This window comes from Echiichthys vipera (genome assembly GCF_963691815.1).
Source record: "Echiichthys vipera genome assembly, chromosome: 15".
Classification (NCBI taxonomy): domain Eukaryota; kingdom Metazoa; phylum Chordata; class Actinopteri; order Perciformes; family Trachinidae; genus Echiichthys; species Echiichthys vipera.
The window spans coordinates 4,444,430-4,462,464 of NC_139840.1; the positions used below are offsets into that span (position 1 = coordinate 4,444,430).

Consider the following 18,035-nt stretch of genomic DNA (forward strand, 5'->3'; position numbering starts at 1 on the left):
GAGCTGAGTCAGATTTTGTTTTTCAAATATAATACTGAAATGTCATAATCACATTTTCACTCATATGTACAAAGCAGGGTATATAAAAAAGAGATGATGACACAGCACTAATCAGTCCGGTCCCTCCTCTGGGTGATGTGCGCCGCAGCACTTTTGCCATGATTTCAAAAACCCTAACAAGATTATTTCACAATCCATGAGGGATCTTTTTTAATGGTCTCGTTCTCTGGGCCCAGGATGGCAACGCCACACGTCCTCTGACCGACACCGAGGTACCTGCAGGAAAACAAGGACATTTGAAATGTTCTTCATTTACAAAAAAATCTATGAACATTAAGAACTAGAAGTAAATCACATTCAGTATCGTTAGTTTGTCATTTTCTTTCCACTTCTATTTGTTAAACATATTAAAGTTAAATAAAGGTTTGACCTTTGGGCCACTTCCAGCAGGCTTTGGTGAGTGACGGCGAAGAGTCTTTCTCTGTGTCCCTGCATCATCTCGTCTGTGACTCCGCTGAGGAAGCGGCCCATTCCTGCAGCACAAAGGCACCGTGAACAAACTCAGGACACAAAAACACTTCAGTTTAAAGGCAAAACACCAACTGCAACCTACAAACCTCCTATTTTTTTATTGATTTTTACATTTTACAAACACACCCTTACACATGAGCAGAAAAAAAACACATGAAAAAGGAAAAAAAACAACCCTAAACCAACTTATGCTACAATATGACATTTAAATCATATATATATCAATTCAATTGAAAGAGATCAGATTGATCGTTATCAATGGATGGATAGAGAGATAGCGAGATAGAGCAAGAGAGAGAAAGGGAGGCAAAAAGAGATGGAGAGATAGAGAGACAGATAGAGATAAAGAGATAGAGAGATAGACTAATGCTGCGTTCACACTGCAGTTCCAGTGACCTAAATCAGGTTTTTTGGCTCATATGTGATTTGCTTTTGACAGTGTGAACAGCACAAGTCTCATTGAATCTGAATCAATCATCACAGCCAGGAACCGAATCAAAACAAACATGGAGGACAGCAGACAGACAAAGATAGAGGGATAGAACAAGAGAGAGGAAGACGGACAGACACAGAAAGACAATGAGAGACGGACAGAGACAGAGATATTAGAAGTGAATCACTTTTACACTGTGGAGTCTCACCTTTGCTTGCTGGGGCCACAGGCGAGTCGACAGCTGAGAAGACTGACAGTTTGGCTTCATCGATGTCCTGCTGGGTGAACTGTCCAGACTTCGCCCAGTCCACACCTTTACGGAACGCAGACAAGGTCTGCACCGAGTTCGGGTCCCTTAGAGACGGGTGAGACGGAAACCAAGATCAACACAACTGTGAAATTCTTACTTGAGTCATTTTATTTATTCGGGGCTCTCACTCTGTTCTACAGATAAAATAAAAAAATATCCCTCTCTGTGGAAGTCTCATGGAAAAGTCTGTGCCTATAACTTATCAATGAAATCAACTCTTACATGCTCAGAAATAACGACTACCGTATTTTTCGGATTATAAATCGCAGCTTTTTTCATAGTTTGGCCGGGGGTGCGACTTATACTCTGGAGCGACTTATGTGTGGAATTATTAACACATTACCGTAAAATATCAAATAATAGGCCGGGCTATTATTTATCTCAGTCACGTAAGAGACTAGGCGTATATCAGCAATCGTCACACACACACGTCAACCAATCAAAATTCGGCGGGGGCGGGTCATGGCAGATGTGCATTATGAAATAATGATGCTAGCTGCTAATGCTTGAGCTAAGCGGCGCGTTGTCTACCTTTGGAGTTGGCGGAGTTGTTCAGAAGTGACACCGAGGAAGAAGAGTTCATTGGATTTAGTGATTAGCAGTGACAGAGTGTTTGGTAAACGTAGAGCATGTTCTATATGTTATAGTTCTGTGTGATTAGTGACAGAGTGTTTGGTAAACATAGAGCATGTTCTATATGTTATAGTTCTGTGAATGACTCTTACCGTAATATGTTACGTTAACACACCAGGCACGTTCTCAGCTCGTTGTTTATGCGTGCAATGTGCAGTGCAGTGCTGTTCAAAACCGGTGTGGTGAAATGCTGCCTACCTGTAAGAGTAAAAGGTGAAAAGACCTCCGCCCATCCTGGCCCCGCCCCCGTAGGCTCCCCCCTTCTCTCGGATCTCTCCATGAAGAAATTTGGCGGTCATCATTCTCGCCAAGATGCACAAACTGACAAGGAGAGAAAATAAAGATCAGACTGGTGGAAATAATCATTCGGTGTCGAGTCAGCATTAATCTCTCTGCCTCTGGTGTTCTTCACTGTGGGCCGGTGAAGTTACCTGGCATAGTCCTCGTGGGAGAACGGTACTGTGCGAATACTCTCACTGACAAAGTTGACAGGGAACGGCAGCTGGAAGAAAGTTTTCATCTGACATGGCTGGAAATTCTGCTCCTGAAAAGTAGAAGAGTCAGAAGACACAGTGTTTAATTTAAAGCAAAAGTACACTTCTCATTAATATTTTGCCTGTTCACTTTAAAAGTTTAACCTCTTCCTCCCCTTTCCTCTTTTTTCATAGTCAGATATTTGTCTTTTTTTAGGGGGGGTAGGGGATAATCAGGGAGAGACAGCGGTCAACAGTAGATGTCGTAGTAGAAGTAGAAGAAAAAAAGAAAAATATTTTTCAATGTAGTTTTTCAGGCAGCCCTTTAAATGTATCATATTGTTATTGTGTTGGTGTTACACGGTTAAGTTTTGCTGTTTTGCTAAATGTTCTGACTGTAGTCCTTGCCCCCCCGGCAAATTCAGAATCAGAATAGTTAGGCTACTGCTTTTATTGTTTGTATGGCGAGCACTTGTTTTGTGTAAACTGCTCAGACACTCCTTATTGTCAGTAAACCTAGGAAATCCTAACATGGCCAAAGTCTCTAGTTTGTGTTTGTACAGTTTCCTGAGGCTCTGATTATCCTAGAGATCAAAACAGCTCATTTTATACAGGGAGCTAAAGTTTTAAAACATGCTCTTACTACAGTGAAATGGCTGCTTTTGGAACAGCATCACACATGCATACAATTGGGTTCATTGGATTCACATGAGTCTCAGTTCTAATCAGACCCAATTAATGTCATTCAAGACTGTTTATGGACCGCAGTATGCAGAAATATTCAAATACTCAGTTTTAGAATAGGCCAAAAAGACACATTTGTACTGCAGGAGAAAAACTACATGGGATCATGATAAAGTGGACATGTCTGTAAAGAGGAGACCCATGGGGACCCATAGAACCCATTTCATTCAGAGGTCAAGGGACCTCTTTCAAAATAGACATGGCAGCCTTTCCCAAAATGTAGCCTTAATTTGGAGCGTTATTGAATGTGAAATTATATTTGGCAAGATCATATCAAGGTTCTATGAGTATAAAGCGCATACACGTCTACTTTTCCCACTGTGAATTTGAGTTTGACACCACCGCCTTAGACGGTCTAGTTTCACATGATTTCAACATCTTCACTCGCAGCCTCTGAAAGACAAAGTCCTCGAGGGCGCCAACGAGGAGTGGACGCCGTCAAAGTTTTCTCTTTCGTTGAAAGTTGTTCTTTTATCCTCTTCTCCCCGAATCCTTTAATTATCTTTTATTACCAGAAACTCCTGTTCCCTTTTTGGCAACAAACACATGGTGACACTTAAAGATGGGGGATCAGCAGAAGTGAACTTACAGAGATGAGTTTCCTGCTCATGCCGGAGTCGTCCAGGGGGTCTAGTGGCCTCTTTAATGAAGGAAGACAAAAACATTGAATAAAGCTGATTATATTTCGATTTGATCAACACCTCAATAGGACTCTTATTACATCCTGATTGGTTTATTGGTCCACTTTGCCCGTCTGTTCCTTACCTCAATAATATTAGTTCTGACAGGTTTGCGTGTCTTTCTGTTATCAGCGACTTCCTTCATAAAACTCTCTAACTGTGCTGCTGTGTCAGACACTTTCTGTGGAGTTGTGTTGATCGCACACCTGCAGTAGAAGAGACATTTTTATTTGAAGTGAGAGAAGTATGTAGAGGATGTACATGATTGACTGAAATCATTCTGTTATATTGCAATAATATTGGACATATAATAAACTTCATCAGCGGGTGATCCATCATATGAACCCACCTCATGTTTTCAGGGTTGAGAAGGTGTTTTCTGATCCTGGGAAGTGTTCGGATGACTTGGCTGAGGTCGGACATCTCAGCTATCCTCTTCATAAACTTCACCTGACGTTCAAATAACCAAAACACAAACTCTCGTCTCTCAGATACAACAAGAAAAACAAACAAAAAAGATTGGAAAAACAAAAAATTGGCTCGTAGTGCTGGGCGTTATGCCGATTCATCCGGTATACCGGTGTTCATTTTGTGTACGGTATGAATTTTCCATATACCGTCCCACTAGTGCACAGCTGCTTAGCGTGCTACAGTTGGGACAAGCTCTTCTGTATCGAGAGGGGACTCCTTTTAACGGTGTGCACGTCTCACTCATGGCTTCTAACAATTAATCATCCACAACTAACTCTCTTGAACAAGAAAAAAACACCATGACACTGACAATTTTACAACCACAAATGGCATACTGTCTGCTATTGGACGTTTTGTGGTTTTAATAAATGGGATTTATTCACCGTTGTTAACGGTGGTGCTAATATGAGGAACTCTGTCACCTCGGCAGAACATGTGCTGGAACACAGAGCGCGGAATTAACGTTACGGTTGTCAGATACGAAGCCATCGACTAGCACAGCCAGTGAAACCGTGAAGCAGAAGGGTCAGACATCACTTGAAGAGGACATTACTAATGCAATAACAACCCACCTATGAGAGGACATGGTCACGCTGCTGTTTCCCACTTCTGTTGTAAACAGAGTTGAAGGCTAAATAACAGGAGCACTTCTTTGTTGCTCAGATGAATGAGATCAATATGACCTCAATTCGATCATTATGAACATCACTACTGATACATATACTGAACAGTACCTGTTCCATCCCACCAAAAGTCTCGTGGAGGTCTCCTGCTGGAGTCAGGTGACGGCCTGCACGGGTCATAGCATACATGTGACCAGAGTAGGAGATCCCATTGGCCAACTCCTGCGCTGACATCATCACCAGCACTCTCAGGCGCTCCTCATCCTCAAAGTGGGGGCTACAAGACAACATTTCAGTATCAATGATTGACGGAACAAGACAGGCACTGTTGTGGCTGGATCGTCTCCTGCTGCTGGTGATATGAAGTGTAGGATGATATACCTGTTGAATATGTCGCTCCACAGCTGAAACATGTGAGGAAGGTTCCTCTCCAGGCAGGAGGAGGACAGGAGGACACTCTGAAACAGAGAGCACAGAGCCAATGAGAGACACTCAACACACAACGAACAGATGATTGGTTTGGTGTTCTGAGAGCCTGTAGATTAACCTGCAACAGTGAATCATCCTTAACCAAGACAAGATATCACTAACTGCAGTTCATCATCCACTCATTCCAGCAAAGGGCTGGAGTTTATTCCAGCATGCACTAGGCTGAAATTAGGGAGCCAATTGCACATTTGCATTGCATGTGTTGAGGTTATTTAACAAAAGGTCAACACGGATGAAAGTCAAACCAACCTGTTTCTACAAAATACACATTAGGTTTCTTGACTTCAGTGTGTTGTTCCAGACTGAAACACAGAGCTGGCACTGACCTGCTCGTACATGTCCAGCTGGGTGGAGTCAGGGGTGACCTGGGTGGAGACAGACATGCCCCCTGTCCGTAGCTCCATCTGCTGGGCCTGTTGCCTGTAGTCAAGAGCTCCACAGCCCATCCTAAACACACAAATAGAAGTGAATCCAGTCTTTCAAATGTACGTTATATGTTGTGTGTAGTTAGACTGTGCATGCTTTCCAACTTGCACACATTGGGAAGCAAAATAGAGGAAAACATTTTTTTTAAACTGCATCTGTGTATTCCAGATGTTCTTCTGGTCAAACAGACCGCCAAATGCTCTTACTTGGTAATGACACTGGAGAAGAGTGGGACATAAAGTCTGAGGTCCTCTGGGAGGGTGTTGAGACTGCACATGGCTCTGAAGTAAACCAAGCCATTAGTGGGCTGCTCACAGTACTGAACTGGCACGCCGCCTGTGAAGATGGGAGAGTTTCATCAAACACTCTTGACTTGGATGATGAGGGCACCATGCTACAACTACTGTGCAGATGTGATGTGTGGTGTACCTGCAGTGCCGTTATGGACGGGAGTGATGGGTATCGTGGGCTCAATGTCAGACACTTTGAGTGCAGGCAAACAGGAAGCATCCTGGGTTTTACTCTGCGCAGACAGCAGCTCCAGACCTTTTTCAAGAAAAAAATCACCACTGTGATATCAAGTCGCAAAATATACAGTATAAGTATATATATATATATATATATATATATATATATATATATATATATATATAGTATAGTGGACTAGAAATAGTACATCTGTATTTCCCATTAATTACCTAGACTGTGACAGCCCGCCATAGTCTAATTTGTCCCACCACAGTCATAATGAACAGAAAATATATTTACACTTCTCATAATAACATGAAAGGTCTCTAACATGGTCTTTTACGCCGTCACTCCACTAGCTTGTCGACTGATGTATGTGGCTACGTGTCAATTTTGTGTGTTGCAATCTGTGAACTGCTTTAAATCCGTCTCATTTACCATACTCTGTGGGTGTAACATGTGTGCTGTATGTGTCACTCATCACTGTTCATATCTTCTTCTTCTTTGTGTTTTCATGGCGGTTGACAAACCAACTTATGGGTACATTATTGACACCTACTGGATTGGAGTGTGGAGCAGTAGATTGGCAGGAAAAAATAAGCTAAATAGGTTAAATAAGTATTTAATAAGAAGATGCATAATGCATTGATGTATGGTCTTTCCTGGCAGATTCTCCAATGTAATCATTCATATCTACACAACCAATGTGTTTATTGTTAAACTGTTTACTGTGCATCTACCAGTGCATATGTTGATCTGTTTGCTTTAATACAAACTAGAAAAATGAACAAACAAAACACAGATATCTTGGTCCCTCCTCCCCCAAGGTAAGAGTGGATAAGTTGAAGAGTTTGAGAAACATTCCCCGTAAAACACTGAGCAGAGAAATGATCAATACCTTTCTCATATATCTCTTTTCTATCACTGTCGGACAGAGCCTGGATCTTCTTCTGGAGCTTCTCCTCCTCAGCCTTGGCCTGCTTCTCCAGGTAAGCCTCATCTGGACTCATGGACAGGGTCAGTCTGTGTGTGTTCTCCTGTCGGGTCAGTGGATATTGGGTGGGGACAGGAAAACACAACATTATTTTTTTTACATCCTAAAGTTCAACTCGAGGGCCTGAGATAAAGCCACTGTTGACAGCAAGTATCTGTACTGAGACTTAAAGAGATTAAACACTCAATAAGCACCAGGGCTGCTGAAGCCGACCTCTTCCTTTAAAGGATGGTTGGGATGTTGCCAGATAAATGCAACTTGAAAATAAAGATAAACTGCATTTCATCATAGGAAAACTCCTAAACACTGGGACTGCTGCATGTTGCCCCATTTTTCCCTCTACAATCAATTGACAACTATACTCTGCACACGAGAACACAGTCAAAATAGTGCTAGTTTCACTCACCTTAAAGTAGTGCTTAACTTTGTCCTGCAGGAATTGAGGGTTTTCCTTCAGGGCTTGTCTGAACTTGGCAACACTGTCGCTGATCTGCAGCAGCTCCACCGGGTCGCCGTCATGATTCCACGATGATGCTATGTACTAGAAATACACAAAAACTAAATATCAAGAGTGAAGAAATCGACGTACAAAAACTGAAACTGCAGTTCTGAAAAAGAAAGACTGAACCAACAAACAGTACCTTGCTTTACACTCGTTTCTTCCTATTTCAGAGAGAAATTTCATACTATTATCTATATTTTATTACAGACAAGTTGTCTACTAATGCCCTAATATAATTCATTATAAATATTGATGTGCATGTTTAACTGGTAAACATTGTTCTTTTTTGGTGATCATAGATTTAGATACATAGATTGGACAAAGAGGAAGGTTTCTAGAACTATAGTGTCAAGTCCAACAGAAAGTAATAAACAAATAAACTGCTCTGGTCACAAGATCATTATGGACTTGTTTACATTCTTGATTTATATAGAAATATACATAAAAACAGGGGAAACCAAATAGAAATGCAAGATTTAATGCACAAAGAACACCAACTTAGTATATACCTCCCACATGTAGCGTCCACGAGGTTGTGGAAACAAAATGAAGGTTACAGATAAACATCAGTGAACTCACCGAGGCCAGGGACAAGCCGAAGTTTGTGGACTGGTGTTTCATCTGAATCTCAATCTTGTGGAGGAGCGCCTCGATTCTTTCCTCCTCAAAGCCTTTCCTGTGAACGACGACAAGAAGTGATTCAGTGTTTCCCCTACATGCATCCAGCAGTGGAGGTGCACCGCTCCAGGATATTTTTTTTACCACAAGAGCTTGGTCTCTGTCTGTGTCCTAACAGCATGCAAGCATCAGACTAATGCATTTCAATGATGCTCTCTGTCTAAACTTAATCAAAGATAACAGGTACAAGTCTTGTGCATTGCTGACTCCTAAGCAGCAACTTTACTTTAAAGGCCGCCGTCTCCCCAAACCTGCCACACACAGTGACACTCATTTCCTCCTCACTTATCAGGCCTGTTGAGCTACAACAACAGGTTTTGTAGTAAAATTAGGTTTTGTTCAGATAATTCATCATTTCAACTTTATGAATTTGCTGTTCTTTGTCCATTGCAGCGCTTTCAACGCATGCGTCAGGAATAAATATAATTTCATTTGAGTATCTCACAGTAACAGCAAATGCGATCACTTGATTGGAGCGTGTGACTGTCGCACTGAGGGAATCTGTATATTATTATTATCTGTTAGAGAGGCTGCGTTACCTTCATTAAAAAACAGCATCAACAAGTCCAATGCATTCTGTTTTTCACTAGTTTGCTCTGTAAAACGACATACAGTGACTTTAATGTTTTGGGTTAAGACAAGAGAAACAATACATTTAAATACGGAGGAATTTTTATGAATATTGTGTCATATTATGACAACCTGACATTCATTAGATTTAAAATATTTTGAACTAATGTTGAAACACTAAAATAAGATTGTGTTTAATGCTTTTTATCCAGAAGCCTAAGAATATGACTACATTTAAAAAGACTGTTGAAATGAACACTGGGTGATACAGGTCACTCATAACCACTGTTTTGTCAAATCAAATTTTAATTTCCTGTGCACAAAAGTACTGTATGTACGTACATTGCTGTGAGATTTCTTCTGTTCTTGCTTTTTTGTCACACTTGCATGTTTCAGATCGTCAAACGAAATTTTAAATATCAGACAAAGATAACCCGAGTAAATACAAAATGCAGTTTTTAAATGATGATTTCATTTATTAAGGGATAAAAAGCTATCTAAACCAACCTGGCCCTATGTGAAAAGGAATAATTGGTGGTGCCATCCTTGGCTGTTTAAGGTCATGTCTGAGCATCTCAATCAGATTGAAGTCTTAAATCTCGCTTGTGTTTCGGATCGTTGTCCTGCTGCATAACCCAAGTGTGCTTGAGCTTAACGTCACAAACTGATGGCCTGATGCTCTCCTTCAGGATTTTGTGGTGGAGAGCAGAATTCATGGTTCCATCAAATACACAAAGTGGTCCAGGTCCTGAAGCAGCAGAACAGCCCCGGACCATCCCACTACCACCGCCATGTTTGACTGTTGCTATAATGTTAAAAACCAATGGTGTCCAATATGACTGTGGTACTTACTCGATAATGTCATCGATGGTTTGGCTGATGATTTGTTTCACCCTCTCTGTGTCCTCCTCAGCCATTCCCTGCAGTCCTATGCTGAACGAGGCCTCTTTGGTGCTGCCATCATATCTGCACAACAGGACATTTGAATATGCGCTCAACAAATACACGAATGTCATGGACGCTCGATAACACGGCATCAAAGACAAGTGATCAAATACTTAAGATGACTGGTTTTATCAGATGAGCCGGCTAAGTAGGTATGCAATCAGTCCAATAGTTAGCTCTCCAACCACACTAGTAAAATCAAACTGTAGCTGATCCCAACTTAGTATCATGCTGGTTTGATGTTAAAGCCCTCATACACACCCTACGACAGAAGAGAAGTCGGTTCCTATCTTGGGTTCAATGAGAGACTTGTAGAAGGGAGAGTTTGGTCCAGAGATCATCAGAGAGGACAGCAGGCTGAGAGTGAATCCTTCAAATGTGTCAGTGATGCTGCACAGAGAAACCAGAACAAGAGATCAGAAGTTACTGAATAACAGCAGACTCAGAGCTTCATCCTTTAAAGGGAGGTGTTGTCTGTTTGGATTGAGGAAGAAGAAACTACTTGAAAAGCTGTCGACATGACTGCATAAGCCACTGTAAATATGAGTCACATAAAAAGATCATGAGAAACAGATGGTGCAGTAATCTGTGCCTCAAGAGTCACATTTAAGTAATAATATTACTTAAATGTGTTGAAGTAACCTACAAATGTCCCTGTGACACAGCAGGAAATAGAACAAGATAATGTGATCTTACTCTCCCAGCAGGTAGCTCACACACAGCGTGTCCTGCCTGCTTGGATCTGGAGCCATAGCATCAGGGCTGCAGGTCACATGGTCTTCTTTCTGGGAAACCAATAAGATTCACAGTTAGATCACCGACTGCTCAATGCATTTCCATTTCGAAAAATAAAACAATGCCATTGTCCAACCTATTTTATCAGCCGGTATCAGCCTATCACAGATAAATCTGTAAATGTTTTCTGATAGGTGGCTACATGAACACTCATTTTTTCAACACATAATGCAAAAAAGTGCTGTCATAAAATGCTCTAGGTCATTACAGATCTTGTCCAGTGGAGATTACTGCGACACTGATAAAAATAATGCCAACCCTACATTGTTTTTTTACATGTGATGAGGACAAATGAACGAGCAAAATGCAGCTGGTGTCACAAAAGGTCACAGCCTCCTCATTAATGGTACAAACTATAAACCAGCACAAAATCGACAACTGTTAACATAAGCCACCGTTTTCTGAAGAGACACATTAAGAACACTAACAAAAAGTGACACAGGCATTTTGAAACATAAAACAGTTTGCTGTTAGTTAACTAGCTAGCCAGTTTGTCATTAACGTAGCAGCGGAGCATCTTTTTTATCTCTTCCTGTTCATTCTGCAGCTCATCAGGCGACAGCGTGGTGTTTGTTTAACCTAGCTGTAGAGACGCAGTGCTGGAAAGTAAATCAAAAAACAACATCCCCAAACGGGAGTGAATTTATGCGTCTCCCTGCCTGTAGTTCACTATGATTGGTCGATCAGCGTATCTTTAGGGCGGTGCATGAGGCGGACTAGCCAATAGTGTGATCTGGATGAGGAAAAAAAAAACCTGATGCATCTGTGCAGAGCATAAAAGAGCAGTGGATAGAATGTGCCCTATAGACTATACTACCATATCTCTGCTTTGGCAGATCGTCAACACCTCCAAACGCCTTCACGATCTATTATCGTCATATCGCCCACCCATAGGTTATTGTGTGGAGAATTCGCAGTGAGCGAGTGGGTGTCTCTATCATGCAGCTAGCACGAAACCGGAAGAAAACAACCATCCTAGGATGAAAGAGAGGGGTGATTTACATAGTGATCGCAACGAAAATGCCTAACTGGAGAGACGACGAGATTCAGGAACTTCTGTCGTTAAGGCCGCTGCCAAAATCCTTACACAAAAGAACCGCAAGAGACTTGTTTATGACCAAATTACAAACCGGCTACATGAGAACCCTTCCTCCTGCACGCTTTACCCAGAAAGAAAGCTTTGGGTTTGACTGCAGTCTGTATTGTTAAGTAGTTTTGTAATCAAATATCCTTTTCACCGTTAAACGTAACAGTAATATGTCTAAATTATGAACTTACAGGGCTGCTCCAGTGTGGCTGGGACGGGACCTCTGTGTTAGGGTTGATGCGTTCAAACTTAGAGAGAGCTTCCTCTTCAATCTGCTTCAGATGCTGCTCCAAAGGCAAATCTCCATAAGTGAAAAACCTGAAGAACATATTGAAAAGTTTTAAGAGTGTATGTATGTGTATTGGTATTGGAAAAGTATAGTTTAGAAAACACGTTAAAACATATGTAAAATTTAAAAAGCTCTATGATTTCGATCTTGTCGCAGCTACACTCGTGAGTTTCTCTTTAAGGATGATAATAACTATTTGTGTTCTTTCATGAGATGGTTGGAGGAGAATGAACTGACATCAGTCTGTTTCAAATGTTTGACCGACACCATGACATGGGTTTATGCTGTATACTTGAATGTGAATCTCATCCAGCCAGCCTCAGTCTGCAGCAGGAGATTATTCGAAACAACAAATGAGTGAGCATTTTCCTGTTCTCTTCCATGCTGTGTAAGTGTGTGTCCCTCTACCTGGCATTGCTGGGGTGGTAATGTGTGGCGTGGAACTGTCTGAGTTGCTCCCAGGTGAGGTCAGGGATGTCTAGAGGCTCCCCTCCTGACACCACAGAGTAAGTGTGGTCTGGAAACAGCTTGTTCTGGAGGTGCTGGGCATACACACGCTCGTTGTCCGACTGTAAGAACACACAAATTATTATTTCAGATTTCGTCACTGCTGACATTGTTAAAGCATTTCTAATTCAAGATAAACTATGTAAACATCTTGGATTTTTGTATTGGATTGAGCGCTGTCACAGCGACTTCAATTCTAATTTGTCGATTAATCTAACCTCCCTCTCCTACTTTTTGTTTCAGTCGAGGTTTTTTCTTAATTATATAACATTTTGCTCAAGAAAAACACAACTGCACCACGCAAATTCATTCCTTTTTTTTATATATAGTTTTATATCACATCCGTGTATTAGAAAAACACTTTGTGCAATATATGTTTAAGCTGTTGTGGAGTTTATATTGTGAAAACATTGAAATGGCCTGTGTGTATAGAACAGATCATTGCTATGCATATGAAATGTTAATGACAGTGACTGGGAAAGTGTAAACTTACAAAAGCCCCCTTCATTTCATTGAACACCACGCCTTTAAACACCAGAGGGGAGTTGATATCTGTGGGATTTTCATTCTCCAGCCTCCAGCCCTCCTGCCTGGAAAATGAAGACACCCAGAATCAATGTAGGTAATCAGAGAGAAAGGGGGAGAGAGAGAGAGAGAGAGAGAGAGAGAGAGAGAGAGAGAGAGAGAGAGAGAGAGAGAGAGAGAGAGAGAGAGAGAGAGAGAGAGAGAGAGAGAGAGAGAGAGAGAGAGAGAGAGAGAGAGAGAGAGAGAGAGAGAGAGAGAGAGAGAGAGAGTTACAGACAAACAGACAGAGAAACCTTTTAATCAAATCACACACTTTAAAAAACTAGAATAAGCGCCTTGTGGTTGCATGTCTCCCCCAACCACTCAAGTTGCAGTTTACATCCATGTGTGTCCAGACTGACAAAATATATGTTTTGAAGACTTTGGAGAAATGTGATAAAGGGTTATTATGTGTATTTTTGGCAAAACGCGGATGCTTCAACCACATCTTAAACCCGGAAGCACAGAAGATCTATACAACCGACAATGATGTCACAGTGACCTTGACCTTTTGGATATAAAATGTCATCACTTCATCATTTTATCATGTTATCATGTTATCCAACGTATCATTTGGATGATATGTTGTCATGATCAGCATAACAATTCGAGTTATGGCCTTCAATGTGTTTGTGAGGTCACAGTAACCTTGACCTTTGACCTCCAAAATCTAATCAGGTCATCCTTGAGTTCAAATGGATATTTTTGTCACATTTGAAGAAATTCCCCGCATAATAAAACTGAGCAGTTTTAGCATTCTAACAATTATAATGTTACTGTGCAGCAATGGTCAAAACTCACCAGAAATCCTGCTCACGTAAACAAGGGAAGAAAACTGCATCAAGGTAGACCGACAGAAGATTCTGGAAGTCCTTCCCATTTTGGGTTGAGAACGGATACATGGTGTAGTCACTGGCTGTTCATGAGGAAGCCAATAAACAAAAGAAACATGAAGAAAGTTCATCAGCCATACTAAGAAATAACCAACCATTGTTATGCTTTTATTCTGGAAGTCCTTTTAGGGCGCACTCACACTGTCCTTCCGTACCGCGCCCCGGGCTTTAGGGTACTTGTCCCCCCCTCCGTCTCCCCCCGCGCCCCAGCCCCGTTTGTACTCACACTGCCTGGGCCTCGCGCAAATGCTTCTTGCTCTCCATACGTCATCACACCGTAACACGTCACACACATTGATGACGTCATCGCGATGCGTCGCTTTGTTTCCAAATCTTTCCATAGACCTCGGAGTTTTTGTGCGTCTTGTCGACTGTCTTTGAATATTTTCATTGATCAAATCTGCAGTAAACACTCCACCTCCGCATCACACCAACGTGAACCTTTCACCGCCATTGTTGTTGTTGTTAAATGTCCGCGCATGGTCCCTCCTTCTATTTTCTATGTCCCAACAGGCGCACATAAATTACGTCAGAACCGTCGTAGGCCTCGTACTCGTACACGTGCGCACGCTTGTGCTCGTACAGCTGGCCTCAGTTATGCGCGGAGCGGTTGCACTCACACTGGTCAAACGCACTAGGCGAAAAACCTGTTTTGGCCCGGTGCGGAAGGACAGTGTGAGTGCGCCCTTAGTTTCCTTTGAAGCTGACTAGTAAAATAATGACATCGGCTTTTTCAATCAATCAGGTGGTGCATTTAAACAGTTCTCAATACTTAAACCACTAATAAATATCCAAATATACTGTGTATCATATAAATTCGTGAATCCATACTGTATATATTCTAGCCTGCAAACAATATAAAATCTTTACTTCTGGGACTCCCAAGCAGAGCAAGTCCATCGCAATAATTTGAGACTACTAAATTAAAAAAATGTACAAATTTCAAAATAGATGCATTAAACCTTCACATTCAGGATATTCATATGAATATAAGCACACTTTTTCTAACTTCTTGCTCACACACTCAGGGGTCAGTCGGTACATTTAGGTCGAAATGATTGTTCTGTACCCGTGAAAGCATTCATGAAGGTGGACAGGGACCTGTTGAGCATCTTGAAGAAAGGGTCTCTGCAGGGATACTTTGCAGATCCACAGAGCACTGTGTGCTCCAGGATGTGTGGGACCCCTGTGCTGTCCATGGGGGTGGTTCTGAACTGGACACTGAAATACGAGACCAAGAACCAGTATAAGAGCACCTGTTATTTGCTTTTTGCCATAGAAAAAAAATGCTGCTGTTAAATAAACAAACATTTCTAAGGCAGCCTGCAGTAAAGTTAAAATTGTTGCAAATATGAATATAAATAGGTTGAACTGCTGAAATACATTAAAACCAACCTGAAGAGGTTATTGGAGTCATCTCTGGCTGCATGGAGGTACTGGGCTCCAGTTTTATCATGAGTCAACTTCACTGCTGTGAGAAACAAGTCAGGAACCACTACAACCTGGGAAAAAACAGAATAAGCAGCTGAAATGACTATGTGCGGGATCGTGGTAGACACTTTCATTAAGGGGTCAAGGTCTCTTTGCAACCACTATATCAAACCTTGTAAAGGTCAATGAAATCATAACGCAACATAGACAAACCAAGATTCAAAGTACATCTTTAATTCAACCAGAAAGTGTAGCTGCATACATGCGTTTAGATCTCTGTAGTGTTCATACTCACATATGGTGCACTAAGCCCTAAATGAGGCTACTTTGATTCAAGCTTCGTTTACCTCTCGGACTGTGAAGCCCTGGATTTTCTGTCCTGGTTGGTACTGGCAGGCCCGCTCTTCTGCTGAAGTGCTCTTCAGCCTCCATGTATGCTGCTGTCCACTGAAACTGGGTGAAGACAAGAGTTCATAATGCAAAGAATAACTTAACTCGAGGAAGACAAGAGTTCATAATGCAAAGAATAACTTAACTGGGGGAAGAAATAAGTTAATAATGCAAAGAATAATTTGCCCATCTTTGCACAAACAAACCATGTAGATCTCATATCTCAATATGTTGTAGTGTTGGGTATCTTAAGCATTGGCGGACACAGCAGGGCACAGCTTAATAATGATGCTGGAGATTTAATGAGATGTTTCCTATATTACAAAATGAATCTGTCCGAAAAAACACTGCAGTGCAGAGACACTACTACACACAATCCCCCTGTGGACGTTTTGATTTAAAGATGACAGATAACCACATGTGGGTGATCTTGTGGGTGTTGTTTCATGTCATTGCTGGTAAAGACTTCCCAGGCTGTGCATGTACAGGTGTATCTGACCACACTGGTGTAACACTACGGTAGTCTCGTGGGAAACTACTATAACAGCTCAAGTCAAATGTAAGTTGCTATAATTCATTTTGCTAGCCCAAACAATACTGGCCACAGTCCACAAGTTAGATGAACCTGACACTTATATCCTATTAAGACTACTTAATATAAAACAAACAAAAAACAGAAGGGCACAGGAACGTCAGGTTACTTTAAAGGTGTGCACTCTCGTGTTTGATTGCATCATCAGTTTCAATGCAATGTCACAGTCAGAGCCCCCTTGTCTTTATAACATCACGTTATCTCGGTTAGTACCCTTGTCACGGTCAGTGAATGTTGCCGTGACTTAAGTCAACAGCACACACCGCTGAATGTATTAGCATCACGCCGCTGTGTTCACGCTAACTCGCCGTACCGTTAGCTAGCTTACCTTAAATATCGAAGTTTCTGGAGCACCGCCTTCGTTTGCCGAAACATTTCTTTGTCAAATTATTCAAGACTGTGTGCTCCGGATATGTTCGGCTGTTAAAACGACACAACTTTAATCAAATGTCGTCAGTAAGTCCACATTTCTTCGGTTGGGCATCTCCGCTGGATGTCCTCTCACGCCGTATGTAACGTTGGACGGTTGACACATTGGAACAGTTGCGCGCATAGAACTGACCGTCGCACCTGCGCAGAACGCAGATCTCACAACCGTGTTCTGCGCAGTTACACCCATCCTGCCATAGACGTATCCTGCCGCATTAGAACACCACAAGTACGGGCCGCGCAATTTTTCAACACCCGTAAACCGACCTTCCACCTACAAACATGTTCGCTTCCGATTGGTCGAGCTGGATTGAAGAGCTGATATGATTGGCTACACGTAACATCACCGAAGCACGACCGGTGTGGGGAGTTTTTGAAGGGCAGCACTATTATATACACACATTTAACACCAGTTTATATCACACTAAAGCTGTTTTGCAACTTTAAATCTAACGTGAATTAATTTAAATATTATTTTAGGATTTGATCTTCTATCATTTCCCTGTAATTGTAATTAAGTCGTTCTCCCAGCAGATGTCGCTGTTGCATCACGTTTAGCCAAATGTCACAGTTGATTGTTTCATAACTTTTGTCAGGGAACAAAAATGTTCCCTTCTTGAGTCCCGGGGTACGAGAAAACAGGGAAACACATAATATTAAAGTGCAAATGACTCACCTTCATTGTGGAAAAAAGTTGATCCACATTAATTACAAACTGATATCCCATCCATCACATTATTGTTAATCAACTGTTATATTTGTCTCATCTCATTTCATCTTCATCCGCTTATCCGGGGTCGGGTCGCGGGGGCAGCAGCTTTAGCAGGGGACCCCAAACATCCCTTTCCCGGGCCACATCAACCAGCTCTAACTGGGGGATCCTGAGGCGTTCCCAGGCCAGTGTGGAGATATAATCTCTCCACCTAGTCCTGGGTCTTCCCCGAGGCCTCCTCCCTTCAGCTGTACGTGCCTGGAACACCTCCTTAGGGAGGCGTCCAGGGTTCATCCTTACTAGATGATCCTGAACCACCTCAACTGGCTCCTTTCAACGCTAAGGGGCAGCGGCTCTACTCCGAGTTCCTCACGGA

At 41.9% G+C, this 18,035-nt stretch overlaps 1 protein-coding gene across 1 annotated transcript; it reads right to left on the minus strand.

Annotated features, from left to right (window-relative positions):
* Positions 1-91: 91 nt before the first annotated feature.
* On the minus strand, positions 92-17,023 carry pitrm1 (pitrilysin metallopeptidase 1). Its single transcript, XM_083929017.1, has 27 exons — positions 16,847-17,023; positions 15,884-15,989; positions 15,501-15,607; positions 15,175-15,326; positions 14,014-14,128; positions 13,142-13,238; positions 12,550-12,710; positions 12,044-12,170; positions 10,667-10,755; positions 10,232-10,360; positions 9,878-9,991; positions 8,357-8,453; positions 7,682-7,816; positions 7,180-7,318; positions 6,243-6,359; positions 6,020-6,149; positions 5,714-5,834; positions 5,280-5,356; positions 5,010-5,175; positions 4,154-4,254; positions 3,890-4,010; positions 3,714-3,764; positions 2,339-2,451; positions 2,106-2,228; positions 1,173-1,318; positions 431-533; positions 92-276 (listed from the first exon to the last, which is right to left on the minus strand). Exons 1-27 carry the CDS (start codon positions 16,891-16,893, stop codon positions 183-185), a joined length of 3,078 nt encoding a protein of 1,025 aa, XP_083785143.1. The 5' UTR covers positions 16,894-17,023; the 3' UTR covers positions 92-182.
* Between the last annotated feature and the right edge of the window lie 1,012 nt (positions 17,024-18,035).